The sequence below is a fragment of the Eschrichtius robustus genome, chromosome 15 (assembly GCF_028021215.1).
Source record: "Eschrichtius robustus isolate mEscRob2 chromosome 15, mEscRob2.pri, whole genome shotgun sequence".
Classification (NCBI taxonomy): domain Eukaryota; kingdom Metazoa; phylum Chordata; class Mammalia; order Artiodactyla; family Eschrichtiidae; genus Eschrichtius; species Eschrichtius robustus.
This window is the reverse complement of record NC_090838.1, coordinates 15329337-15356804: the sequence shown is the minus strand read 5'-3', so window position 1 is coordinate 15356804 and position 27468 is coordinate 15329337. Positions and strand designations below refer to the sequence as shown.

Genomic DNA, 27468 nt, shown 5'->3' with positions numbered 1-27468 from the left:
AGGTCTGGGGCCTCTCCGGGAATCATGAAGGAGCAGGAACCTCAGTGGTGCTTCTCAGACCTGCAGACCAGAGATCACCTGGACACAAAGCCGTTTATTTTTCCTTTTAGCTCGGAGGATGAAGAGAGAGGGCACTGCTTTCTATAGAGACACCGAAAAGTCCTTTCTTAATTCCCCACCCCGCCTCGGCAGGCGGAGGTGACCGGAGATTCTTAAATTTTTAATTTTTTAACAGCCCCTCCTGAGCGTGTCCAGCTGTTTAAAGTAAGGCCCCGCGTTCCCAATACTGGCAGAAGGCGAGCGCATGTGGGAACCTGTGCTGGGGGGAGGGATGGGGGGCGCTGACAGCCCCATCCGCAGCCAGGGAAGGGTCCATCCGTTTAAGGCACCATCACCTCGGGGCCCCGCACAGCCTCGAAGTGTTCCTGACCGGATCTGGGAGTCCCATGCACCTGGAGGGCGCTCGGTGTCCACTCCCAGAGGGCGCTGCAGACCGTCGCCCACAGTCGACAACCAACTGCCGCCCCTCCCGCCACTCTCCCGGGCAGAGCCTCAATACCCTGGGCCGGGGCGCAAAGGAGTGCGCTCGGCCCCCACCACCGGGGAACCTTGATGCTGCTGAGCTGCAACGCCGGAACCGCGGCCAGCTGGGAAGGTGGCTCTGGAGGTAGGCGAGGCTCTGCCCACGCACCGCGGGCCGGGGGCGGGGCGCTCCTGAGGGGCCGGGCCACTCAGGGGGCGGGGTCCTAGGGGGTGGGGACTGGGGCTGGCCCCAGGACCTGGAGAGCTGGGGGTGGAGGGCTAGTTTTTGCAACGGCTAAGGGCCTACGGCTTTATTATAAGGCGGAGCTCGGCGGGAGACGTGCAGGGGGGAGCCGAGCTGAGCGGGGAGGAATCCAGCCGTAGAAAGGATTGCAGCCGGCGGACCCCGCAGCCCTCACCTAGGACAGCCAGCCGCGCGCTGGACATCGCTCGAAGGAGCTGCGCGCAGCGCAACCCTCGGAGCCGACCCGGAGCCCCGTGCAGTCCGGGCAGCGCAGCGCAGCCCTGACCCGCGCAGCTCGCCGCGCTCCAGCCGCCGGTCCGGGCAGCATGAGGCGCCCGGCGCTCTGGCTCTGGCTCTGCGCGCTGGCGCTGCGCCTGCAGCCGGCCCTCCCGGTGAGTGCGGCCCGGGGCCGGGCTGGGAGGCGGCGGGAAGCCGGGGTTGGCAGAGCCGCCGATGTCGGCGGCTGCACGTGGAGGGGGAGGGGAAGCGGGGACTTGCCTTTTTCCCGCGCTAGCCCGGCGGGCCCCGGTACCCGGAGCCCCGAAATCAGGGCTCCCGCCCCAATTACCTCCGCCGTCGGGGGGCGCCGCACGGGTGCCGCCGCTCGGGGCGGGGACCCGGGGCCCGCGGCGCCCAGTGGAGCGGAACCTGCGCCGGGGCTCCGAGCTCAATTAGGTAAAACGGTTCCACAGGCGAAGGAGCCTGCCAGCCTGCGGCGGCGCCTGGGGTCGCCGGCTCCCACCCGGTCACCCCGGGCGCCGCGGCGGCCGGCTCCCCCGCCTGTGACCCGGGAGGATGCGGTGATCGCGGCAACTACGCCCCGTCCGCGGACCCTAATTCAAACCAGACTCGCCGAGCCCCGGCTCCTGGCCCCTCGGGCGGAGGCAAGTTTGGGCGCAGCGGTGTCGGCGCGGGAGCAGGCGGGCGTGTTCGCTAAGGAGCCCCAGCCAGGGCTGCGAGGGGGACTGGGGCGGGCGGGCGGGCGGGCGGACGCGGGGTCCTCGGCTGTCCGTTGGCTGCCCGAGAGGAGCCGGGCCGAGCTGGTAGAGGGAGGTTCCGGGAAGTTGGCCCCGGAATGCTAGAGACCCGCAAGAACCCAACTTCTGGGCTGCTGAAGTTGTGCTGCCCGGGGAGGGACGCGAGCCGGCGCTGGGCACCGCCGCGGCGCGCGGGCTGCTTCCCCGAGAGTGGACCCGCGAATGGCTCTTCCCCTCCCCCGGCCTGGCTTTGTGCTGGAGTCGCGCCGAGGGAAGGCGGGTCCCTTGGCCCGCCCAGTGGAGCTGGAGGCAAAGGGGGACAAATGTGGAGCCCGAGGCTGGGGGGGAGGCCTTTGGGTAGGACTCCAGCATCCACCTTTGGCGAGGGGTGAGTGCCCTCTGAAGAGGGACCTGGCCGACAAAGAGCATCCCGAGGGTCCCCAGAAAGTGATCTCCCGCCTCAGCCGCAGTCCGCTGGCCCGCCTTCCCCAAAGGGGGCGCTTTGTTCTCGGCCCCTGTAACCCTTTCCTGGGAACCGCCCCGCAGCGCCGTCCCTAATATGGGCTGGGACCTGGGCTGCCGCCAGGTGTCACCCCTGGCCGCCGGGTGGTCATGTCCACCCCCGAGTCCCCACACCCATTGCTAGAGTCCCGGGGTCCTCCCCGCGGGCCGGGTCGGCCATCCCCCGGGATGGAGAGGGGAGGTGCGGACCGAGGGGCTCTTCCCGTGCCGGAAGTGGCAGTCTCTGGCCACCACATCTGGACGGCTCGACTTCCCTAGCTCTGGCAAAAGGAGGCACGTGGGAGGGGAAGGAGCGGCTGCCGGGAGTGGGTACTCCGGTCCTCCACTTATAATGTATTATCTGGACAAGTCCCTCAGCAACGCCAACCCTCTGAAAGCGGGTCCTTCCATAATAATAGTAGCTCCCAGTTATTGAGAGCCTTGCGGTATTTTGCAGGGTCTGGCTCAGGTGAGGTGCTTTTCAGGCTGATATGTGAAGTGCCCTCCTTGCTTCCCAGGTGACTGTTATGCTTGGAAACATTTTGGAGTCCAGGAAAGGGTCCCTAATGCCGCTTGAACTGCTGATGAGTTGGAGTGTTCATGTGGGGTGCCCTATCTGGGGGAGCCATGGGGAAGGACAGGATTTCTGAGCTGGGTCTCCATAGCACTCCTGGCGTTTAGGTCCAAGAAGTTGGCATCTGGCTTCTCCTTCACTCTTGAAGAGCATGGCTTCTGTGGGATTCAGACTGCACCTTGAACCAATAGTTAATACTCTGGAGAAGAGGGTGAAGGTGTTTGGCTTACCTCCCTGGCCCGCCTGGCCTTTCCTGGCTGCCCCACTCTCTCCAGGCACAAGATGGGGCCTCAGCAGTACTCCACCTATTTCCAGCCAGAATCAGGAGTGCTGGTGGTGGTTCCTTTGCTTGCCTTAGGTGAGGCTGGCATTCCTGAGCGGGGATCCCAGAGCGCCTTTTAACACGGGGAGGCAGATGGGATTAGAGATTCTCTGTGGGCCACGTTTCCCGGACTTTTTCTGTGTGCTGGGAAGGAGCAGATGCTGCATTTTTTTTTCTACCCTAGAAAATGTGATACATTATGGAAAGGCAGGGCAGTTGAGTTTCAAGGGGGAAACGAGGAAGGGAGGGAGGCTCTTTAGAGCTGCAGTGGTGGGAGGGCTTCCTGGAGGGGGTGGTTGAGCTGAGCCTGAAAGCACTAAGCTTTGGGGTCAGACACTGGCTCAGAACTTAGGTTTTTGTTTGTTTGATTGTTTGTTTATTAAGTGTAGTTTGTTTTCTCTTTCCCAGCCCTGTCCTCTCCCTTTTACAGTGGCTGTCTATATTTGGTTCAAAGTGGGGGCATAAAGTACCTTCCCAGAGCCCTCTTCTAATCTCTTCCTAAAAGAAATAAGGCAGTGGGGTTTGCTGAAATAGGAGAAGGTGTCCACTGGTTGCAGAGATCTGGCTTCTCCCAGGGTTCACTTTGGCCCCAGTGGGAAGCAGGTCAGAATCCCCTGGGGATCAGTGAGGTAGGGTATGATCCTGGGCGCCTGACTTTGGACAAGGGAAGGCTGCTAGGGCAGGAGGTTGCTCAAAACCACTCCCAAGAGACGAGAACAGGTTTGTCTAAAGAGGTTTCCATGTGGTTGTGTGTGTGTGAGATTCCCATGGTCTTTTGTTTTTGCCATGCAAGAAAAATTGCTTGTTCTGGAAAGTTATTTGCTGTTTCCTCTCTTTCTCTCTTCTCTTTCTTGAAAGGCAGAAAATCCCTTTTTGCCTTAATTATGGGGGCTAGTAGAGACATTTCCCGACGGCCTGGCGGAGTGGGTGGGGCTGGGGGAGGCATTAACTTCCTCCGCCTGGGCTCAGAGCCTTCTGGAGGTGATGTCACTCCTGGCTTGAGCTCCACAGGGAGGGTGGGGCTGGTTTAAGTCTCTACCTGTGGCTCATAGTGGGTTCCAATAAAACCTCATTAACCCAGATTGGTGGGGAGAGGGATAAGAAAGGGAGGGAGAGGAGCCTGGAAAGAATTAATGAAAAGCTTGAATTTTGGAGTAGTTTATAGAGGAATCTTTTTTTATTGCCGCAGAATTTTGGATTCTGAAGTCTCTTGAGAATGAGGTATCCTTGGTATCCAGGTTTTTTCAGGAAGCTAAGAATCCTTATTACCCTCAAAAATATTCTTACTTTGGGCGGGACTCTGAAATATTTATTTCCCTTCCTTTATTAACAAAAGAGTACTAAGCATAGTTTAATCTCTGGATGCCAGGGTCCTCATAGCTGTCACCATGTTAGGTTATGGCGTTTGTCTCCCGGGTTTATTGAGCTGTGAAGAGCACTTTCCCCCTGGGCCTGGTGCCCTTCTGTTGGTGCAGTTGGAATTCTGGTTTGCTCTTTTTCCCCTTCCATCCCTGTCTGATAGCAGCCAAAAGTGACATTTGTGGGCCTAAGTATAGCAAGCGGCTTTTCAGTTCAGTTCTAACTGGCACTTTTCTCCAGCTGTACTAAGAAACAAGTCAGATTTGTTAGAATTATTTCTAAGACAAGAGTTTTCAGCGCTGAGTAAGGGTCTCACCTGTGAGCAATGACCTCTGTGGTGTCCTGATAGTACCTAGAATAACAAAGAGGCTGTCAAGGGAGGTGCTTATGGGCTCCCTGGGGAACAGATGTCAGTGACCTCTGGAGTAAGCACCTGATGATGACCCCATGTTCCAAGTTCTTCCACCTGGCTGAAGTTGTAAATGACTTGCCAGTCACGGGTAGCCTGGACCCAGTAAGGCTAACTCCGTCTAAATCCTGGTTGGCAAGGGCCCTCATTCCTTTTTTTTTTTTTCTTAATTTATTTAATTAATTAATTTATTTTTGGCCACGTTGGGTCTTTGTTGCTGCGCGTGGGCTTTCTCTAGTTGTGGCGAGCGGGGGCTACTCTTCATTGTGGTGCGCGGGCTTCTCATTGCAGTGGTTTCTCTTGTTGCAGAACACGGGCGCTAGGCATGCAGGCTTCGTAGTTGTGGCATGTGGGCTCAGTAGTTGTGGCTCGTGGACTTTAGAGCGCAGGCTCAGTAGTTGTGGCGCACGGGCTTAGTTGCTCCACGGCATGTAGGATCTTCCCGGACCAGGGCTCGAACCCATGTCCCCTGCATTGGCAGATGGATTCTCAACCACTGCGAAGGGCTCTCATTCTTAGCTTGGGCCCTGTCTCTAGTTTTCACACTGTGTTTTATTCGGGTGGCAGTGCACCCATACTGTTTGGCAGGCCAGAAACAGCTTTGGGTGAGGTAGAGCCCTGGTATTGGGTCTCTGCTCCACCACTAATTTACCACGTAGTCTCAGGCGAGTCACTTCACAGCCAAGTCTTAATGTCCTGTGTAAAGAGAACATCATACCTGTTCTCCTTGTCCTCATTCTTATTTGCGTATTCATTTCATAATGAAGGTGTGAAAGTGTTTGCTAATGAAAACGCCAGAGGAATGTTAGCTGTCGATAGAATTAGGATCACCTTTTTTTTTTTTTTTAAAGACACTTTAAAGCCTAGATCTGACTTTTTTTTTTTTTTTAATTATTATTTATTTATTTATTTAATTTTGGCTGTGTTGGGTCTCCGTTTCTGTGCGAGGGTTTTCTCCAGTTGCGGCAAGCGGGGGCCACTCTTCATCGCGGCGCGCGGGCCTCTCACTATCGCGGCCTCTCTTGTTGAGGAGCACGGGCTCCAGACGCGCAGGCTCAGTAGTTGTGGCTCACGGGCCTAGTTGCTCCGCGGCATGTGGGATCTTCCCAGACCAGGGCTGAACCCGTGTCCCCTGCATCGGCAGGCAGATTCTCAACCACTGCACCACCAGGGAAGCCCAGGATCACCTTTAACTGAGTGCCTGCTATTGGGTGCTCGATGCTTTTCCTGCATCCCTATTTCATATTTACCCCAAACCTTTACCATGTATGTCATTGTCCCCATTTTGTGGATGAGGCCTGCAGAGGTGAGCCCCTACAAGGGGCCGACGTGGGAGAACCAGGATTTGTACATACGTGTGTGCATATGTGTATGGCGTGAAGAAATTGAAGGACTGGCAAGTCTCCCCCACGAACCCGGCATAGGAGACTGGCTGAAACCAGCAAGGTTTGCCCTTGTGCTTGTCCCCAGGGCAACAACCAGCCTGCACTGACTTTCATCATGGACACTGGGGAGACATTTGTGGAATTAGTAGATCTTTTTTTAAGCCTCGAAGCTGGGCACCGTGGCCCCAGTGGGGCGACCAGAACCCAGGACTCGTGGCTCCTGTACTGGGCTCACCTCCCGGCCCCTTCAATGCCAGGTCCCGCCGCCGCTGCAAGAGCAGCCATGAGGAATTGTCATTAAATGAGTTCTAGTCCTGGAACCCTGGGATTTTTACAGAACAAACGATTTCCTGATTTCCTCCTTCTTTTCAGCAACGAATTTTGGAGTCTTGGGTTGAAAGCCCCCCCCTTGAGGGCCTGCGTAAGTGTGTCTAGAGAGAGGGAAGGGGATTAACAGAGTCTTTGGAAAGAGGGCTTTTGGCGCCAGGATCCTGCACCCTGGAACAGATTCAGTGCGGTGTCATTTCCCTCTCAGCTGTTCTGGCAGAGGTTGGGCATGCATTCTGGAACCTCCCTCTGAGCGGCCATGAGTGCCCCGGCAGTGCGGAGAGAGGGCAGGCGTGTGGGCATCCCCTCACCCACAGAGGCACGACCCTGCGCTCGGGGTCACTTCAGCAACTATGCAACTTCCAGCTCCAGGTGGACGTGGGGAGCCCCCTCCACTGCCCCCCCCAGAAGCGCTGGCTTTATCTGTGTGGTGTTACCACCTCTGCCTGTCCTTGGGATGCTGACATTGGGTGGGGAGTCAGCCCTAGAAAGTCCCCTGCATTTCCAGGTCCAAGGCAGGGGCACCTGGTCAGCTCCCTGGGGCTTGGTACCCTGCGGGGGAGTGGTGCAGAGGAGGGGTGGCACGGGCCAGAGTGGGCTAAGCTTTTTCTGGAAAGGGTCCTGCTGCCTGTCATGCCGTTGTGGGTTTGGGGAGCCAGGGGGTCTGGCAGGGCCTCAAGGCTGTGGAGGCACTGGGCAGTCGTGGGGCTTGGGGCCGTCGGATCAGGAGGGGGAAGGCTTGAGGGTCTCTCTCCCACGTTTATGGCTCTGTGGTGCTGCCTAATTATATGGAGAGACTGCTCTTCCTCTGGCTTTCAGCCCTGGGAAGAAACTCCTCTGCCCAGTGACTCACCTGAGGGTTGCAGCCCCACGAGAGGCCGTGCGTGCGTGTGCACGCTGCATGGGTTGCAGCTATGGCTGGGCTTTGCTTGGCCCGTCGATTTCCCCACTGGGCTTCCCCGCAGGTTAGGCTGCACTCTGAGATTTGGGGAAACCTGGTCACCACCTGTCTGCAACTTCCTCCTCAGAAACCAGGAAGCTGTCTTCCTCCCTCCCTCCCTTTTTAACTGCAGCTCTTCCTCTATCCCTGGCTTTAAAAGAGTGCAGAAGTTATTCCTACAGACAAGGGTGGCCAGGACCCCTGTCCCACCTAGTCTCAGTTTAATTCTCCATGGTATGACTTGGGCAGGTCCGTGCCCCTCTGCGTCTCAGTTCCCCTGTGCACTCAAGGGGCCCCTCTTATCTGCTTCAGCTCTAACAGCCATGGGGTTGCAAAGAGACCTTGTCCTGGGGAGGGTGAACGTGGCCCTGGGGGGACCTAGCGGGGGCTCAGAATCCTCCAACATTATTCCTCTGGGGACTCGAGGGAGCACTGCCTGCCCGAGGGCTCATCTGTGGGGTGGAAGTCGCAGCAGGCTGCTCTTGGAAGGGGTGGACTTAGGGCTCAGTGTGGGAACCAGAGGTGGATGGAGGCCCCTGGGCAAGGTCAGGCTGGGGGTGAGGGCCGGGTGGTGTTCTCTGCACACGCCCAGGCCTCCTGGCCACCTGCCCCAGGTCCGCTCATCCTCAGGAACGGAAGCCGCAGCAGGCAGGTTGTGGCAGTTGGGCGGGCAGGCGTGCTTATCGCTCCACTCCTCGGCTGAGTCATGGTGCCAGGCCCACAGATCCTCCCCTGAGACTCATCCAACCAGCTTGCCCCTGAGCGCACTGTGTGTGAGGCAAGACTAGGGCTCGGGGGCCTGGCTTCCAGCCCGACCTTTTTTACTGCTGAGTGACTCTGGGCACGGGCCTCTCTTGGGCTCAGTGAGTCCGCGTGTGAAATGGGAGTGCGGCTGAGAGGCAGAGGCGAGGTCACGCATTTGGATGTTGGTGACTGTCTCGTGGCTGTGTCACAGGGCTGGTGGCGTCTGGGTGGGGCCTGCCTCTGCTCCTGCTGCCTCAGGAGAGTTCTGCCGAAAGCGCGGGGGGTTGGGAAGCCTACCTGGCTTGACCAGATCTAAAGCCCAGAGCCTGGCTGCCTGCCGTGTGCACAGCCCTGAGCAGGTGGGGAAGGGTCCGCGCCTGGTCCGGGGCCGCGTGTAAGAGAGGGTGGCCGTCACTGGGACCAGACAGCAGGGTCGGTCTGTGCAGACAGGCCAGGGGGGCAGTGACCACCAACGGTCATTCAGCCTGAGAAAGGGTTCATCCCAGAGCCCCTCAAATCAGGAACTCAGGCCGTAAGGCAGGGCATTTTCTGTGTTAGGGCAGGGGGCCCCCCCCGATGGAGGCAGCGGGAGGGCGGAGACTGCCCGTGCTGCTCTGGGGCCCCTCTTGGGCTCCCTTCGTCTCTGGAGCAGTGCAGAGACTTGTCCCACCACGGAACGTTGAATTCACAACCTTTCCCTCTTGGGCTACCTGAGGCTTCCTGTGGCCCTGCTGGGCCTCATTGGGTGCCTTTTGCCCCCCAGCAGGCTTAGGAGATGGGGTTCTGGGGCCTGGCCCAGGGTGGGTGGGGCGTGGGGACGTGGGGGGGAACTTCTGGAGGGCCGAGGTGGCTTGTCCACCCCAGCTCCTAGCACGTGCTGGGCCTCAGGAGGCCTCAGGAGGACCTGAGGACTTGCACTGCTGTTTCCACGTCACGTCTGATGCCCTGGCCGCGTCTGACCTGTTTGGGGACTTGACTGTGTCAGTCCCGTGGCAGGGGCACAGAGTGCATTGCCTCTTCTTTCTAGTAGCTTCTCAACATCCCTGCTGCCCACAACACTGTCCAGCGCCTTGGAGTCCCATCTCTGGGGAGTGTCCCGGATGGACATGTGGTCAAGTTTGGGCTCGCAGGGTGTTTCAGGAACCTCTGAGACTATAGTAGAGGCTGAGGTCACTCCAGCTTCTCCCGGAGAAAACCGCTGGGGCCATACTGCTGTCCCTGGTGACCACACTCCTCCAGGATGCCGTGGGGGGAGGGCCTGGGCAGCATGACCTCCAGGCTGGCCAGGGCCTGCCGGACTGGGAGAATGGGCCCGCTGGGGCTGAACTGAGATCCTTGGGTGCTGCCCCTGCCTCTCCTCCCTGCCCCCCACAGGCACTGGGGAGCAGGGGACAGGGGTCGGAGGGTGACCATAGGTGCAGAGTTTCCCTGGGGCAGACCTGGTTGTTGTAAAGTTCCGGGAGGGCTCAGGCCAGGAAGTCGGCCCTGAGGTCTTCATGGTGACTCTGAAGGAGTGGCTGAGGCCACCTGGGTTCTGGGAATCGTGTGAATAGCAGAAAGCCCCCAACCTAACCCCCTCTCCCTTCCACCCTCTGTGGAACAAGATCATCCTTCCAGAGCCTCATCTAGGGGCTGGGCGTCCAGTGGATGCCCTGGTCCAGCTCTCCTCCCAGGGTAGTGGCGGTAGCCTGAGCCTGAATGTCTGAGTCTGCCTGCCTGTGGAGTGGATTGGGGGCCCCGTCTGGGGTCCTGAAACCTTGGACCTGGGCAGGCGAGGTGGGACCCAGAACTGGCCAGTCAGTCTGCCTTGGTTAGTCCCACCTGGGGCTGGCGCAGAGAGAGGTGTTGTGCGGAGGCCGGAAGAACACAGGACGTGGAGTCTGGGCGACCCACGTCATTACCAGGCTCCACCGCTTCCTCCCCGGAGCATCCTGGGCAGGTTTCGTCACCTGCCTCGAAGCTTCAGTTTCTTTACACGTAAGATGGGATTTTTTAAGTCCTGCTTCGGAGGGCTTTTGAAAAGATCCTGTGAAATAACCTGTGTGGTGTGATTGGGAGCCTCTTCCTTGTCTGGGCTCAGAGGAGCAAGTCTGGGAGAGCTTTGGGGCTGACGCTGCTTAGGGAGTCCCCTGGGGAGAGCCCCCCGTGGCTGTGACTGGGGGGAGGGGCACAGTCTGACCTGACCTGTGTAGTCGGCACTCAGTGTGAATGGCCAGCTGGTCTTACCCCAGGGTGCTGATGTAGCAGGACCTACAAACACGGCTTTTGCCCCTTCTCAGAAATATGAGCATTCCCTGTCAGGCCAGACTTTGCTCGCCTCTGCCTGAGCCTTTGCCAGGGGCCGGCTCCTGCCCCGAGGAGGTGTGGGCTAGGCTGGTAAAAAGTGGGAAGAGGCCCGGTGAAGCCAGATGCCGGGGCACCTGTGGGGGGGGGTCTCAGGCCAGCTGAGCAGGGCCCCCTGGCTGTGGGGGACCCATGGCCTGTGCCCAGAACTGCAGACTGAGGGGTGCCCTGGAGTTGGAGCAGGGCTAGGCTGCAGGGTGGAGGGGGAGGGCCCCAGGGAGGGCCCCACCCCACCCCACCCCACCCCACCCCAGGGTCCTCCTTCCTTCTGCACTTTCTCCTGTGCCGCCTCCAGTGGAAATGATGGCTGTTTTCTCCCTGAGGGTCAGAGAGCCCGCAGTCCTCCCTGTGATGGAGTGGCTAACTGCATGCCTGCTGGAGCAAGACTTCCTGGCCCCAGACCCCCTCTCTAAGCACTTCAGTGGCTGTGTGCCCTGGGACAGATGACTCGTCCCCTTTGCCTCAATTTTCTCATCTGTAAGGTGGGTTTGGTACTAGAATCTAAGGTTATCATGAGGTGTAAATGAATTCATTCAGGTAAAGTGCCTAGACTAGTACCTGGCACATAGTACTCAAGACATATTAGCCGTGATTACTATTTTTCCCCCCAAGACCTAATTCCAATATTTCTATTTTTCAAGTGACCCCCCCCCCCCCAGCCCAGGTCAGATCCTTGGGTTCTTCCTTCTGCCCCATGACTGTCCTGAGTCCTGGGCAGGTGTTAGGGCTTCTTCCCCTTTCTGGGGTTTCTCTGAGTTCATAAGACTGGGGCTGCATCTACAGTCCTCCTTTTAACTGCCTTAGCACCTACTGTGTGCAGAGGCTGCCAGGGCCTGGGAACTCAGTGCCGGACATTTGAAGCTGTGCGAAACTTCTAGCCATCAGGAAGCCACTGGAGGAGGGCAGGCTGACAGTGAAGGGGCCCAGGCTGCTTTGCTTCTTATTGGTGGGGGTCCCACCAGTAATCTGGGGAACAGGCCCAGCCTATTCAGACCTGGCCTTCACAGGAAATTCTGCCTTCCATCACTCAGGCCGGAAAGTACCAGCTCTGCTCTGCCGCTGGACCCCTTCAAGGACGCTCTGACCTTCCTTTGTCTTTGTCTGGGCTCCAGCAGCCTCAGTGCCTACTTGGTCTGAATCGTACTTTATCCCAGAGGCAGGTTCCCAGACTAGCCCATTATTCTTCTGGACGTGGGAGGAGAAGCCATGTACACCTGTGGCTTAAGCAGGAGCAAAGGGAATTTCGTCGTTCTTTCTTGGGTATGGGGTTGGCTGGCAGCCACATTCTGACACAGGTTAAAAAATTTGCTCTTGGCATCTTTCAGCCTCCTTTTTGCAATCCTTTCCCATCTTCCAAAGCCCCTGCCCATCCCCAGTGCCCCAGTTCCGGAGCTTCCCTTCCCCCATAGAGCTAGTTTCTGCTCTGGTGTCAGTGACTAGCACCCCTTAGCCCTCCCAGAGGCATTTTCATCTTAAAAGGGATGCTCTGTAACTGCACGGACACTGCTGGGGAGACTTGGAGGATGAAGTGCTCCCCTCCCTCCGCATACACACAGCTGGAGCCCTGACCAGCGGCTGCAGGTGTGTCAAAAGCTGCAAGTTTCTGCCTCCTTGAAACTTGAAGACACTTTATTTAGCCAGAGCAGGGGGAGGATGTCTCTAGAAGCCCATATGCCAGACGTGTCAGGCCCCCAAGCCAGGCGGAGTTTGGGGATTAATCAGCTAGAGAGCAGCTCCAGGGGCCCTCATGGGGTCCGACTGGGGGATCCTGCCATGAGCTTCTGGCCTTAGCTGTCTCGTTGGGACAGCCAGGGCGGGGGTGGGGGGGAAGAGGCTCTGGGGGCCTAGGCTGCTCATTCTGTCCCCGTGGGTTGACAGTTGCCATCTCCAGAGTCACTTTGATGTGGGACGTCTCCAGCATCCTGCCTAGGCCATCATGCCCTTGGGAAGCGGAGAGCGGTGACCCCGAGTCACTGTGATCAAATACCCCTCCCCCCACTTGCCACTGCGGGTCCTCCCCCTGCTGAGTGCCATGTTGGTGGTTGGCTGCCCCTCCCGGGCGGGCCGTGAGTCCCCACCCACAGACTTGGGACTCGGACCCCCCTTTCGACCTCTTGGCCAAGCCCCTGTCGTGCAGAAGGGCACCCTGAGGCAAGGTCTCTTCAAGGTCATCCAGTAAGTTGGAAATAGAGCCCAGGTTTTCCAGTACCAGGTCTGGTCACTCTCCCCTGGCCAGCCCTTGTCTGGCTCCCAGGACAGTGCTGGGCACAGAGGCTGGCTGGGCCGGGCCAGGCGGCCTTGCTCAGTGCCCAAGTGGAATCCTACCCTGCCTGGCCCAGGTTCTGGCAGGTGGGGAAAAGCAGAGGAACTGGTCTTCCAGCTCCTGGCCTCACACCCAGCCCTCAGCTGGGCCTGTTCTAAGACGAGCCTCGGCACGCGGGCAGTGAGGCAGGCGCCAGCTCTCCGGAGGGGTGGGTACGGGGGTGCTGGTGGCAGCTCTGACCTGGCTTGGGCATCGGGGCTGGAGCTGGCTGCCAGGATCACCCCTCCTTCAACACAAGCCTGACCCCTGGGGTACTCCAAGGGAGAAAGGCTCTATGACCTTGACCTCGGGATTCCCTTGTGAAAGCCCTGACGTGCAGTGCCCTGGGAAATGCTACTGCAAAGGGTCTTTAAGCCCAGTGTGGATGGCGCCCTGCACCCCGGCCCTGCCCTGGAATCCCCCAGAGCAGTGAAGTCTGTCTCCTAGGGGCAGGGTGGGAACAGCTGAGGTTGGGTCGTGTGTGTGTGTGTGTGTGTGTGTGTGTGTGTGTGTGTGTGTGTGTGTGTGTGTGTGTGTGTGTGTGTGTGTGTGTGTGTGTGTGTGTGTGTGTGTGTGTGTGTGTGTGTATGGGGGGAAGGGTGCATGCCCAGGAGGTCCCCTGAAAAGTGCTCCTCCTCAGGGGCCCCTGTGGGTGCCCTCACCGATGCATGTTCTCAGGGCGAGGGCAGAGGAAGCCCCCTCTTCCCTGCCTGTCTGTTCCCGGGCCCCTCCCGCCTTGAGCTGTACCCATCACCCCTCTGCAGGTCCCAGCCTGACTTGGTTCTTGGTGAGCTGATAAATCACCATGCCTGTCAGGCCAGGAAATGCTGGTGCTGCCCCGAGGCACCGGTGGGGCCCCTCCCTCCCAGAAGTAGAGGGGGTGGGGGGAAGATTTCAGGGTCTTGAGGCCAAAGCCAGGAGATCCGGGCCTCCTCAGTGGCCTCGGCAGGCCTCCCTGGCAGCTCCCAAGTGAGGAAAGCAGCGTTCAGAGAGGAAGTGATTTCTCCGTGATCTCCTGGGCTAGGGGGAGCCCAGCGTCTTCCTGGGCCCTGGGCTGCGGTCCTGCCCTGCCACCCACCCCGCCATGACCATCTGTGGCCAGTTTATCACCCCCACGCCACTCTGGCCTCACTGGTAAGGAATTGGGGCCGCAGGGCCCAGCCTAGCCTGTCAGAACCCTGAGAGGGTTTAGGCTATTCAGCCAAGCCCCTTGTGTTGTCCAGGCGGGAACCAGGTCCAGTGAGAGGCAGAGAGCTGCCCAGGTCCCCCAGCAAGGGAACAGTAGAGCAGGACCTCCGCCTGGGGTGGCCCCCCCTGGTCAGGACTCTCTTCCCCCGGCATCCTTAGCTCTGGTCCTTTCCCGGAGACCCTTGATCCAAGATGCTTTGGCCTACTTGGCCCCTCAGGTCCGTGCTTAGGCCGTGATAGCAAGTGCTGCGGGAGGGAGTGCAAATGATCCCTCCGATGAGGGAAGGCAGAGTCACAAACCCCACTGCTGCCGGGCACCAGGGCGTTTGGTGGGCCACGGGAGGGGGCTGGGTATTTGTAACATTCTCTTCCCCCGCCACCCCTAGGCGGGCAGGCACCCCGGAACGATGGCACCGAGGCTCTGCAGCTCCCCATCCCCTCTCGGCTCCTTGGCCTCGTTGGTGGTGCCCCCCCCCCACCCCCACCCCCGAGAGAGGGCATCAGCGGCTCTGCGCGGCTCCTGTTGGTTTCAGCCTGGTCACTGCATCAGGCCAGCTGACGGGATGAGAGTTGCCCGGAGAATCGAGGAGGTCATGCTCAGCCCCGGGCAGGCAGGATGGAGGCTCAGCTCAGCTTCAGGACAGACGAGTGTTGCTTTTCTTTGTTTCCTGTTTCTAGCACTACTGGGAATTGAGGGGTTCTCCCAGCTCTGCGGCGAGGCCTCTTCCTCAGACCGGGCAGGCACTACGGTGTACTGACTATAGAGAATGGATGTATCAGAAATGTAGAGAGAATGTTCTAGAACTTTCTCGGATCACTTTGTCCCTAGGACTTGTTTTCGGGGCTACTTGGTACCTCTTCTTTGAACACTGGACCTGAGTGGGGCTGGGGGTGGGGTCTCGCCTCCCCCAGCCCCCAGGCCACTCTGGGTGAGGCCTTCTCCTGTCCAGACTGTCGTTCTCCACGTGCAGTCTGCAGACCACCTACAGGAGCTGGAGCTTGCAGTGTGCAGAGTCCTAGGCCTTTGCCCCAAACCCACTGAATCAGCCTCAGGGATAGAGCTTGGAAGACTTCATCTCCAACAGTCTCCTGGTGATGCTTAGGGACCCCAAAGAGGAGAGCCCCTGGCCTGGAGGCAGGTGATGGTGTGAATGTCACCTTGGCCAGTTTGGCATCTTGATACACAGGTCAAGGGCAAAGGCTGAGGTTCTGTAGCCCAGACACCTCAGCCCCCGAGAGTTGTGTGGGGTTGGGGGAATCAGCTCTTTTCCCTTAGATCCATAGATCTGACCAGGAAACCGAGGGGGGTAAAAAAGATTTTAAAAAACCATGAATCTCATTTAAGCCTCCCAAGAATGCCTGCTGTTGGGTGGGATTTTGGTGGGATGGGAACGAGGAGTGTTTATCCTGGTGTGATTGTGCGGCCCACCTGCCTTTAGACTCCTCAGCCTGGGCTCATGGAACAAATTGGGCCCCTACCCTCCACCCGCTGTCTTCAGCCCCAGCGCGGGCACCAAGGCTGGCTGCTTGGGAAGGGCTGTGACCTGGGCACTGTGACAAGGGGCAGCTCTTTATCCTTGTGGATTCGGTGACTGAGCTCCCACCACGGCAGCCAGGGCTTCTGTCGCCACACCCAAGCCTTACAACCAACAGATACCTAAACCTCCCTTTCCCACTTTGCTGCAGAGGCTGCCACACCAGTGAGGCCCCAGCGTCACCGAGGTTGTGACTCAGGGCTGAACGTTGTCCTAACCTCTCCGGGGTCTGGCTGGAGGCTTCATCTGCCGGCCCTAGCGTCCCCAGTGGGGTGACCCTCTGTACCCCAGCCTGTGCAGCTCCCCCTTCCAGAAGCGTCCTGGAGTGGGGGCTATACCTGGGAGCTCACCAAGGCCAAGACGAGACCATTTCTTACCCTCTCTTCTCCCCAAAACCCCTGGATGATGGTCCCCTGAGTTTTGAAGTTGAAGACTCTCTTTACTATCAAAGGACCTTGCGTGATATTGTACTTTTGGCATGTGACCTCAGTAATGCTTTTTTCTTTTTTTTTAATTTATTTATTTGGTTGTGCCGTGTCTTAGTTGTGGCAGGTGGTCTCCTTAGTTGTGGCATGTGAACTGTTAGTTGCGACATGCATGTGGGATCTAGTTCCCTGACCAGAGATCGAACCCAGGCCCCCCCTGCATTGGAAGCGCGGACTGTTAACCACTTCGCCACCAGGGAAGTCCCTTCAGTAATGCTTTTTAAAGGATTTGTGTTTATCCATCACTTAGATCAAGCAGTGGGTAACACATTAGTGACTCAGGGTGTGGGTTGGAAACCACAGGTCTTTGGATCTGACGGCTGCGGGTTGATGGGGTGCTGGGGTCAGGGGTCAGACAGGCAACCTCTTCAGTCAGCCTGGAGTTAGAAGCCCTTCACCTGAACATCTCTGAGACGCCCACTTGGTATCCTGACTTGTGACCCTCCCAAGGAACTTTCATGCTTATGCCCAAGGGAGGTCTGCTCAGATGGAGGTGGCCCTCCTATGGCCAGTGTGGGGTGAGCAATGGCAGGAGTGGGCTTGAGGCTGCCTTCTTGAAGCTTTCTCTGCCAGCCCTCTGCCCACAGACTCCCGACATGCTTTTGGGAATGGCTGACAACCTGGTGATGGAGACCCTTAGCCCCTGGTAGCCCTGACCCTGCTTGTCCATGCCATCCTCTCTCCACCTCTGAAGCTGGGCTGGCATCTTGGTCTCAGCTGCTGGCAGGGGTCAGGAACTCTTTTTTTTTTTTTTTAATGGTTTGCCTTTTTAAAAAATTTATTTATTTTATTTATTTATTTTGGGCTTCATTGGGTCTCCGTTGCTGTGCGCGGGCCTTTCTCGAGTTGCGCTGAATGGGGGCCACCCTTCGTTGTGGTGCGTGGGTGGCTTCTCGTTGTAGAGCACAGGCTCTAGGCACACGGGCTTCAGTAGTTGTGGCTCGCGGGCTCTAGAGCACAGGCTCAGTAGTTGTGGCGCACGGGCTTAGTTGCTCCACGGCATGTGGGATCTTCCCGGACCAGGGCTCGAACCCGTGTCCCCTGCATTGGCAGGCGGATTCTTAACCACCGCGCCACCAGGGAAGCCCAGGAACTCTTACTTGTTGAGGATGACATGCTCATCCCATGGCTCCTGGGGCCTGCAGTGCATTGAGGAGATTTAGGCAAGTTTCCCTTAAAACAGCTGGACCATCAGGGAAGGTGGTCCTTCGGGGCAGGGGAGGGAGAGAAATGGCAGGTGACGGGAGCAAACACTGCCTGCAAGTCTGCAGATACTTCACTGCCCGGTGACCATTGGCAAGACCCTCACCCTTATCTCCGGGAGATGCTGATCTCAGCCCTGCCTGCCTCAAATCAAAGGATAATGGTAGGAAAGGGATGGAAAATGTTTCCAGTGTCAGAGAAGGCCTCCCTCCTTTCACACTCCCTTTCCTGCTCCGCCAGACCCCTGACCCCAGGTCCTCTCTCGGGGTGTCCTCCTCACGCCGCCCCAGGTGTGGCCCGGAGACCAGTGTGGCTGAGATGAGATGGGCTGGCCGTTCCTCTCGTGTTTCTTTTTTTTTTTTTTTTTTTAACATGAAAGAGTACTTTTTTTTTTTTACTTTTTTTTTTTTCTTTTTTTAATTTATTTATTTATGGCTGTGTTGGGTCTTCATTTCTGTGCGAGGGCTTTCTCTAGTTGTGGCAAGTGGGGGCCACTCTTCATCGCGGTGCGCAGGCCTTTCACTGTCGTGGCCTCTCTTATTGCAGAGCACAGGCTCCAGATGCGCAGGCTCAGTAGTTGTGGCTCACGGGCCTAGTTGCTCCGCGGCATGTGGGATCTTCCCAGACCAGGGCTCGAACCCGTGTCCCCTGCATTGGCAGGCAGATTCTCAACCACTGCGCCACCAGGGAAGCCCCCTCTCATGTTTCTTGTCCCCCAGGCTCCACGTGTCTGCCCCCCGACCTGAGCGAAAGATGCCGGCAAAACCGGGGAGACCCAGCCTCTCACCTACACAGAGAGGCCCCAACAGGTTAGCAGTTTCCCAAGAGAAGGGCTTCTCTCAGGACTAGATAAGACTTTGGATCTGCCCAGGCCCTGGAAACAATTTGGGACCATTTGGCTTTGGCCTTTCAGGCCCTGGGCTTCCAGGGTCTGTGCTGTGTGTGGGAAGGACCAAATTGGCCTTTGCCTTGAGCAGACCAAAGGTGTGAACATCTAGACCCTCTCATACGGCTTTTGATTTGTTGTACAAAAAACTGATATTCCTGGGCCTTACAGAGGTTAAAGGGCCCCATTAAAGGCACAGCTGGCTCGCCTTTGTCTTCCCAGGCTGTTTGAAGTGGGTTCCAAACTGGGCCAACCCACCCCTGGCATCCCTGAGTTGTGGCCACGTGGTCTCAGAACAGTGTCAGAGGCCGTGCCGGGGAGAGCCCCATATGGGGCTTTGGAGGCAGCTGACCACAGGCTCGTAGCACAGCAGGCCTGCTGGTGAAACCGGAAGTCTCACCCCAAACTCCAGAGTCAGCTGGCACCTGGTGATCCAAGTTCAACCTCAGCAGTTTCTGCGAACTTCCTCCCCAGGGAGCTGAGGCTGTCACTGGAGGTTCAAGCTGGAGGTCTGGGAGATCACTACAGCCTCTCCCCTTGGTGGAGACCCAGCCCCAAAGGGGAGAGGCTGCCCTGAGGCCTGGGAGCTGGTTTCAGGGGAGAAGGTGTTTGCTTAAGAGCTTGTTGTATAAACAAGACTGCGATAAGGTGAGGGAACAAATGGTTTCTAGGGCCTGGGCAGATCCAAAGTCTTATCTAGTCCTGAGAGAAGCCCTTCTCTCGGGAGACTGCTAACCTGTTGGGGCCTCTCTGTGTAGGTGAGAGGCTGGGCCTCCCTGGTTTTGCCTGCATCTTGGGCGGTGCCTCCAAGGTGGACGGGGTCCTGGTGCATTGTGTTCTCTGCAGGCCTCAGTGCCCCCGTCTGTGAAACAGGGCCTGGGCCCGGGGACCCTGGCTTCTGCTTCACAGTGTACGGCCGAGGCTGGTATGGCTGCGGCCCCGGCCCCCTGCTCCAGGTCCAGCTTTCTGCCCAAGGCTGGGAATTGGAGCACTGCCGCCTAGGGTCTCCTCCAGAGCTGCGAGGGTGTTGGGCGAAGTGAAGGGGGGTCTTGGTGAGTGTGGGTGGGGCGTGTCCCCTGAATGCTTGTCCCCCTCAAGCTGCCCTGTTGGGAGCATCTGCCGGGGCCTGGGGCAGGGGTATGTTAGGGTGCGGGTACCCACTCTGCGCCTGCCTGGGGGATGGTGTTCTTTGTTACTGGAGGGGGTGAGCTTTGGGGAGGCGAGGGTCAGCTTCGATCGAAGCTCCGTGGAGGCAGGACAGGTGTTTGAAGTGCCACCTGGGGACAGTACAGACAGGATGTGGCCTGAGGCGCAGCTGGAGGCCAGGGGCTGTGACTGTGCATGGTGGATGGGCCGTGGCAGCTCATACGGGCCCTGCTGCGGCCAAAACTTTTCTCTTGCGGGGCGGGGGTGCGGTGGAGAGGGGAGGAGGTACAGTGTGCGTTTTGTACTTTCAAAGGAAGCTCAGTGGTATTTCGAGCCTTACGGTTTCTACACGTTTCTGAAGCTTCCCTCTGACCTGGGCCCTTGGGTGGAGCCTCCACCTGATCCAGCTCTGCCTCAGGAGACCAAAGGTCTTGCCTGTCCCTCCCTGCTCTGCTCCACTCAAGAGGGAGGCCCCGTGGCCCGTGGCCAGGACCTGGCAAGGCCTCTTGGTCTGAGGAGGCCCATTCCCTGGAGCCCAGCCTTGGGCGGGGCCTGCCCTCTGACAAGTCTGCACAGAGCTACCCATGAATTGGCTCCCTTCTGCCCCCTCTTCTCCTGAAACTCTACCAACGTCCACTCCCCCTCTTCCTAGACGGGCCCCAGAATCCTCTTCCCCAGGCTGAGTGGCTCTTGCTTCCCCAGCTTAGAGCAGCCACCACTGTTGGTGGGACCCTTACTGCGAACCAGGCTCTGTTAGGTTCTTTTCATGCATAACCTCATTAAACTTCTGCAACAGTCCTGGGATGTAGATATTACCAGCACGGGGTCATTTGGGTCAAAGTCTTGTTGCTGAACAGGATACTTATGGCTACTCTTCCTGCCACCTGGCTGCTGGGTCCTCCCTTCCCCATCTGCTGTCCTGGAGCCAGTGTTAGGGGTGGGGGTGGTCCCCCCGGCCGCCGGGTTTCCGCGCAGGCCAGCTCGGCTGTGTGTGGTGTGTGCTGCCTCCGCCTGGTCCCACTGCCTGGCCCTGCTGGCACAGCCCCTGCTTCAGGGCCTGGGTATATGTTTGCAGTCTGGCACCTGCAGCCTCTTAGACTCGGCCAGGCAGGCAGCATCCCTGGGGCGGCTCTTTGCACACAGGGCCCATCCCAGGCTCACAGACCATTTGCCTCCTTAGTGCAGGGTCCCTTCTAGATCAGCCTCATCTATCCCCAGGCTGATGGATGTCCTGTCCTTCCTTCCCCAAGTGGGTCTGGACCCAGTTTTTCCAGTGGATGAGAAAACAGGCTGAGTGTGGGAAGGAGCATCGTGGCCAGGCCTGCCTCAGCACGGGCAACTCACCCTGCGCTCATCCCTGCCCCTCCCTGCCATGGGGCCCTCGGTGTCCCCGCACCCTGGTGCTCAGCATGCCTGGAGATGGCCTCCCTGGAGCCAGGTGGTTGTGATGTTGTTCCGGGGTGCCCTTGAAAGCCCCACTCTTGGACCCTGAAGCTCCCTGGTCAGTGGCCCCCAGGACCTGATTCTCAGTGTAGGGTGGGCTTTGGTCCCAGGGGGGCCACAGTCTCTGTTCCCACCAGTGGTGTTGTCTGTCTGCTCCTCTGAGAGGTGTGGGGCGCCCTGAGCAGACTGAGCTTCTAGGGGGTGTGTGTGTGTTGGCAGGGAACCAAGGGGCAGCCCGGAACCGAGGGTTCCAGAGCCACACACGAGGGCTTCCTTCCTGTGCTGTGTGTAGTGGTGTGTGTGTTTGGGGAGCAGGGGGGGTGCATGATTTACTCAGCTACCTAGGATGGGGACCCCAGAATAGCAGGGCCCCAGCCAAACCTCCACTCATATTCTTTTCTGATCATTTTCCAGCAAACTGTGGCTGTAAATGTGCCCCCCGAAGATCAGGATGGCTCTGGAGATGACTCTGACAACTTCTCTGGCTCGGGCGCAGGTGAGTGGGCATGAGGGCTCCACCCCAAGACGGCAGCAGGCCGTGGGCTGGGGGTGGCGGTCAGACAGCGCCCAAAGCTGGGCCAGAAGGGTGAGGCTAAGGAAGAGAATGGGCACCCTTGCTGCAAGGAGAAAACGTGTGTGGGTTGAGGTGGGAAGGGTGTGGATTCCACGAGGTCCTGGGGGCTGCCTGCTGCAAACAGACTTGGGCTCGTGTTCTCCTTTTTAACTCACTGGGCAATCTTTGGAAGGTGATTTGACTTCTCCAAGCCTCTATTTCCTCATCTGTACAATGGGAATAACATCTTGACTTCATAAGGTTGTTGGGAGCTGTTAGGCTGCGCAGAGCCTAGTGGGGTATAAATGTTTCTTTATCTTCCCTATTTCCCCTTTCCCTGGGGGAATGAAATCCTTGAGCCTAGAGGTGGTCAGGGAGGCTCTCTGAGGAGGTGCTCTTGAACTAGACCTCAGAAGAGGGCTATGGACATCCCTGGGGAAAGTGGCCTAGGCAGGGGCCCGGGAGCTAGGACGTAAGACACAGGCCTCTGTACTTGGGAGGCTGGGGAGAGGGCAGGTGGATCAGGGAGGGGGCCAGAGAGGTGTGTGTACGGGGATATGGCGTTCAGGCCCCTAAGGATGCCCCCACCCAGGGAGCGGGCTTCGGCGGTCGCAGGAAAGATCCCTTCCCAGATGGCTCCAGAGACCAGGCTGTCCCCAGGCACGTGCAGCAGAAAAGGGCAGCTTTCCTAGTTCATTTTCCAAAGTTGAGTTTCGCCTTAGCCAGCTCTACCCCAGGAAACACAGCTTCTCACGGGAGGAGGGGTTTGCTGTGCTGGCCTGGAAGTCAGAGCCTCGGGTCCTTGGCCAGGCCTTCCTCATGGCCTGAGCTTGGCTGGTCTTGATGTTCAGGGGCCTCCCTCAGCTCACACGCTTTGCTTCTGGCCCTGCAGGTGCTCTGCCAGATATCACCTTGTCACAGCAGACCCCCTCCACCTGGAAGGACAAGGGGCTCCTGACGGCCATGCCCACGGCTCCAGAGCCCAGCCGCCCGGACACCACCGCCACCTCCACCTCCACCTCCGCCACCTCCACCTCCACCTCCACCTCCGCCACCTCCACCTCCACCTCCATCCTGCCGACTGGAGAACAGCCTGAGGAGGGAGGGGTGGTGCTCCTGGCAGAGGTGGAACCTGGCCTCACCGCCCAGGAGAAGGAGGCCACCCACCCACCCAGGGAGACCACGCTGCACCCAACCACCCACCGGGCATCAACAGCCAGAGCCACCACGGCCCAGGGGCCTGCCACCTCCCATCCCCACAGGGACGTGCAGCCTGACCACCACGAGACCTCAGCTCCCACAGGTCACAGTCAGCCCGAGCCTCAGGCTCCCAGCGTGGAGGATGGAAGTTCTTCTGCCACTGAGAAGGCTGCTGAGGATGAAGCCTCCACCCAGCTCCCAGGAGGGGAGGACTCTGGGGAGCAGGTGGGTGTCGGCCCGCTGTCGTCCTCTGCATTTCCTGGGACGTTGGGTGGCCAGTGGGTAGGGTGGCCCTTAGTGCCTGGCGGGGCACAGTGCATTGGGTGGGGGGCACTGGCCTGGACACCTGGCACGGCCAACCCCCTACGCCCTGTGAGCACGTCGTAATCCCCACAGTGAAGGCAGGGTCCCGAGGTCCCCTCCTCCCCCGCCCCCAGGGCTGAGCCCAGGGCGGGACAGACTAAGTACGAGACCAGTGCAAAAGAGCCCTTCAAGATCCCCGAAGAGAGGGCTTCCTAAAACGTACGCCTCTGCGGCGAGTGTGAAAGTTCTACCAGGTCTTATTTTTCGTCTTATAGCATCATGGTAATGTTACACTTTACACTAAAATGAGCCTATTTATTTTCACATAAAAACGTGGGCTTTATATCACTTGATGGGATACCTTTGCCACAGTCCAGCAGGGTCCAGTGTGATGTGGCGAGAGGGACCTGGGTTTGGGTGTGTCTGAGCTGGTGGCAGAGGTGACCAGGGAAGCTGGAAGTGGACCTGGATGCAGCTTTAGCTGTGGTCGCCCAAACCTGATCCCATACCTGCCCTCCCCTAGGACTTCACCTTTGACGTGTCCGCGGAGAACTCAGCCGGGGCCACTGTGGAACCTGGCCAGCGGAATGGGCCCCCAGGGGATCCCGGGGCCACGGGAGCCTCGCAGGGCCTCCTGGACAGGAAGGAAGTGCTGGGAGGTGAGTTTTCTCTCCGGTGGGTAGGATGGGGGACAAACTGCTGCTCTGGGGGCGGGGGGCTGTCTTTAGCCCTGGCGGGGCCGCCACTCAGCCCAAGGAGCAGCCGAGCTCAGCTCTGTCCTCCCCGCCCGCCCCAGGGGTCATTGCCGGAGGCCTCGTGGGACTCATCTTTGCTGTGTGCCTGGTGGGTTTCCTGCTGTACCGGGTGAAGAAGAAGGACGAGGGCAGCTACTCCTTGGAGGAGCCGAAACAAGCCAATGGCGGGGCCTACCAGAAGCCCAGCAAGCAGGAGGAGTTCTACGCCTGACGGGGGGATGCCTCTCCCCTCCCCCTGCCACTCGCTAGGCCCCCACTTGCCTTTTCTGTGAAGAACTGCAGACCCTGCGCTCCTCCACCACGCCACCTTCCTGGCGCACCCAGCCCCGCCGGCGGCTCCCTTCCCGCGGAGTCCTGGGTGTGCCGGGGAGAGAGCTCGTCTCCGCTTCTCTGACTTCTGCCTGGAGACTTGGGCACAAGGGCTTTCTTGCATATGACTGACCTTTCCATCACAGCCGGCACCGGGCAGCCCACCACGCTGACTCAGTCTCTCCAAACCGGAGCAGCCCGTCCCCAGGCCCAGCTCTGGAGAGAAGGGGACCCCGCTGCTCGGGACCCGGATGGCTGGAAGATGCTGTGGGAGGGCTGACATGTCTGTAGCACTTACTGGTAGAGACCAGCGGGCCTGGCTGGGGGTGTGTCCCGCTGAGTGGTGGGGACAGGAGGTCAGGGCTCTGTCGGAATTCACTTTGTTTTGTGGAGAGGTCTAATTTAGATGTCAAATTGTTTTTGCACATGTTTCCTCTAGTTTCTTTGTTTATAGCCCAGTAGGCTTTGTTACTTCAGAGGTAAGTTAAGTAAGTTGATTTGGTTATCCCCCATCCTGCTTCCCTAATCTATGGTCAGGAGATAGCATCAGGGTTAAGAAGACTTTTTTTTTTTTTTTTTTGACTAGGAGAACCAAATCCAGAAGCCAACACATAGGCTTAGTTCGCGTGTTGTCTCTTGAGTTTGTCGCTCACGTGTGCAACAGGGTGTGGAATGTCTGTTGGGTGGCCCTGTTGGTGGGCTGACCCATCCCGGCTGCCGTGGGTGGTCACCTCTTTGAGCAGTCATGCCTGTGTCCATGAACTCGGGGCCAGGGCCATGGCCCAAGTGGCTGGGATGCTGGGAGGCCTGTGTGAGAATTGAATCCTGGAGCCTCAGGCTTGGGGATCGAGGAGAGAGGACCAAGCCCTTCCTTTGATGCCATCTCTGGGGGACACTTTCTCCTGGAAGGTGACGAGAGGGGTCTTGGCCCTACCTGCCACTGAGCTGCCCCACGAAGGACCAGGTTCACTTTGATTAGCTCCTGCGGCCCGACTCTGGGCTGGAATCAGGAATATTCCAAAGAGTTGATAGTCTTTTGCTTTTGGCAAAACTCTGCTTAATCCAATGGGTTTTTCCCTGTACAGTAGATTTTCCAGATGTAATAAACTTTAATATAAAGTAGTCATGTGAACTCTACTGCCTTTGCTTCTTTCTGTGCTGGTCTTGTGGCCGTGACCAGCCTTTTCTCTAAACGCCAATGATATTGGGAAACTTGGCTAAAAGCTCTGTGCCTTCATCTTTCCCGTGGGGAGGGATTCTGGGGCCAGAGTCCCTCTGGTTTGTTTGTTTTTTTGTTTTTTGTCTTTGCTGAAATTATTCTGGAGATTGGTAGGTTCATTCAAGGTCATACAAGGCCTGATGTAAATTTCCGCGTTGCCAAGTTCGAAGGACAGTCTCCTAAATGGTGACGAAGCTGTCAGCCCCGGTCCAGTTTGATCCGAGGCCACGTGCCCCATGGAGGCCTGGAACCAAGGCCTGCCTCTCAGACACCTTTGCTGGGACCAGAGACCCCCAGCCCGGGCTCCTGGGAACTCCTGTGGTTGCTTATTTAATTTGACAACGTTCCAGCTACTCTGTTGGCCGCTCCGAGAGGGGACCGTCTGTGATTCGGAGAGACGCCCTGCCCAACGAAGGGAACTTGTGCCCTGTGTTCCATACAGAGACTTTCTACCAGAGTGTATGACTGGACACGACTCCGGGGTGGAGAAGGGGCTGTGACCGTGCTCATCTCTGCTGGTCCATGGGACGGCGCTCAACCCATGGCTGGGCCCATTCATGTAGCTAATAAACGGTACTTGTCATTCGGGCTGTGGTGGTGGTTGAATCTCCTCTTGGCCTGGTGATGTCCTTGCCTGTCACCTTCTTGTGGGGAGCCTGGCTCTGTGCTGTGGCAGGATGGGAGCCAGTCCCGTTTGCTGTTAGGGAATCCGTGTCCACCCCTGCCCCCCTCCCCCAAGCCCTGTGTCAGATCTTCATCTCACCTCCTCCTAGGCCTTACTCTCTGCCTTACTCTGTCCTGCCCAGCCTCTCCTTCTAGATCATTCCCTTCCCCAAGGACACAAGGCTCCCTGCTGACTCAAAGTTTGCTACCTATTCTGTTTGCTCATTGTTGTACAACTCCTGGAAACTCACGAGCAAACGGTCTCAGTGCCAAAGGTCTAAAAAAGTCTGCATGTTAGGGGAAAACTATAATGAAAATTTGGAGGGTTGAAAAAACGCAGTGCGCTGTAGGAACCCTAGTGTTCTAAGGGCATCTAGCCACCCTCCCCTTGATTCTCGTCCAGACTGCTGACCCCCTCCCAGCCCCTCAGGTGCCCCTCCATGGCAGGTCTCCCCACCTGGGGCCCTTGGCACCAGACCTGCTCTCTGGCCCTGGGTGCAGGCCAGCCCCTGACACCAGAGCCCCAGTGTGTCCTGGGAACACAGAGCGGGAGGGACTATTGCTCCCAGGGCCCTGCACCTGCTGGTGGGGTGGGCACTGCGGGTTCAGGGCGGCTTTGCAGAGTGAGTTCTGTTCTCCCCGACACATTGTGCTTGAAGGGTTCAGAGGCAGAGACGAAGTCCTCAGATCATTCATTCAACAAACACTGTCTATTTTCTGCCTGTCCCCGGACTGGACAGTGAGGGCACAGTTGCGGAACTGGCCACCTGGATATTAATACTTTCACTGTGGGCTGGACACTGCTAGACATAGCACCTGGGTGATTTCATTCACTAGGAAAAACTTCAGCCGTGTTGGAGACACACTTCTATGACTTATCCTCGCTTTGCAGGCAAAACCTGCAGTATGGAGGGTAAGTACCCTGCCCATGATTGCATGCCAGTGAGCAGTGGAGCTCACAACGACCCCTGAGCCCGCAATGGTGACCCTGGGTGACAGTAGGACTGGGGAGGACGTCCCCGCAATGTGGGACCTGCACAGTCCCAAGACCCCAGCCTCCTGGGCCACTTGCTTTCCTCGTATTCAAATGGGCTAAACCACGCCCCGCCTACCACTCTCCTCTCACTCTGCTGATACCCCTACTGCTCTGTGCTTGACCCGGATCCCCCCCATCCCAGGGCACCGCCAGCACAGCGTGGTGCCATAAAACAGGCTTTCCTGAGTGTTTGAGACGAACAGTGAAGAAATGAAAATGTGAAGGGGTTCCTCTAACGTCCTGGCCTCAAGCAATTTCTCTCTGCCCATCTATCCTCAGATGTCAGCTTGCTGCCCTACTTCCCACGACCTTGACCCCCTTCTCCTTCTCTCTTTTCTGCTTTCCCAAGATTCTCCCCTCCCACCCCCCCATGCCCGAGAACGGAGCAATTGAGCACTATTTCATTTTCCCCTCACCTTTAGATCACGCCCATGTGGCCTGTGTGTGTGTGTGTGTGTGTGTGTGTGTGTGTGTGTCCATGTCCGCGTATGCCAGTTTGTACATTGTATGGGGATAGGGGACTTGCTGCATTTCCACTGAGTTCTTTCAAGTTATTTTCTAAACTAATGAGCCATCTTCTCTTAGATTGATTGTG

At 58.1% G+C, this 27468-nt stretch overlaps 1 protein-coding gene across 1 annotated transcript; it reads left to right on the top strand.

Moving 5' to 3' along the window:
* Window positions 1-787: 787 nt before the first annotated feature.
* On the top strand, window positions 788-25762 carry SDC1 (syndecan 1). The gene is made up of 5 exons (XM_068564357.1): window positions 788-1158; window positions 21250-21331; window positions 22281-22813; window positions 23415-23550; window positions 23688-25762. The coding sequence occupies exons 1-5, from the start codon at window positions 1093-1095 to the stop codon at window positions 23855-23857; spliced, it is 987 nt and encodes a 328-aa protein (XP_068420458.1). The 5' UTR covers window positions 788-1092; the 3' UTR covers window positions 23858-25762.
* Window positions 25763-27468: the final 1706 nt, after the last annotated feature.

Bases quoted from the DNA above. Each gene is read 5' to 3' on its own strand.
- SDC1 (XM_068564357.1), top strand. From the start codon at position 1,093: ATGAGGCGCCCGGCGCTCTGGCTCTGGCTCTGCGCGCTGGCGCTGCGC. The intron at 22,814-23,414 runs GTGGGTGTCGGC...GCCCTCCCCTAG, and splicing joins GGGAGGACTCTGGGGAGCAG to GACTTCACCTTTGACGTGTC. The intron at 23,551-23,687 runs GTGAGTTTTCTC...CGCCCGCCCCAG, and splicing joins CAGGAAGGAAGTGCTGGGAG to GGGTCATTGCCGGAGGCCTC.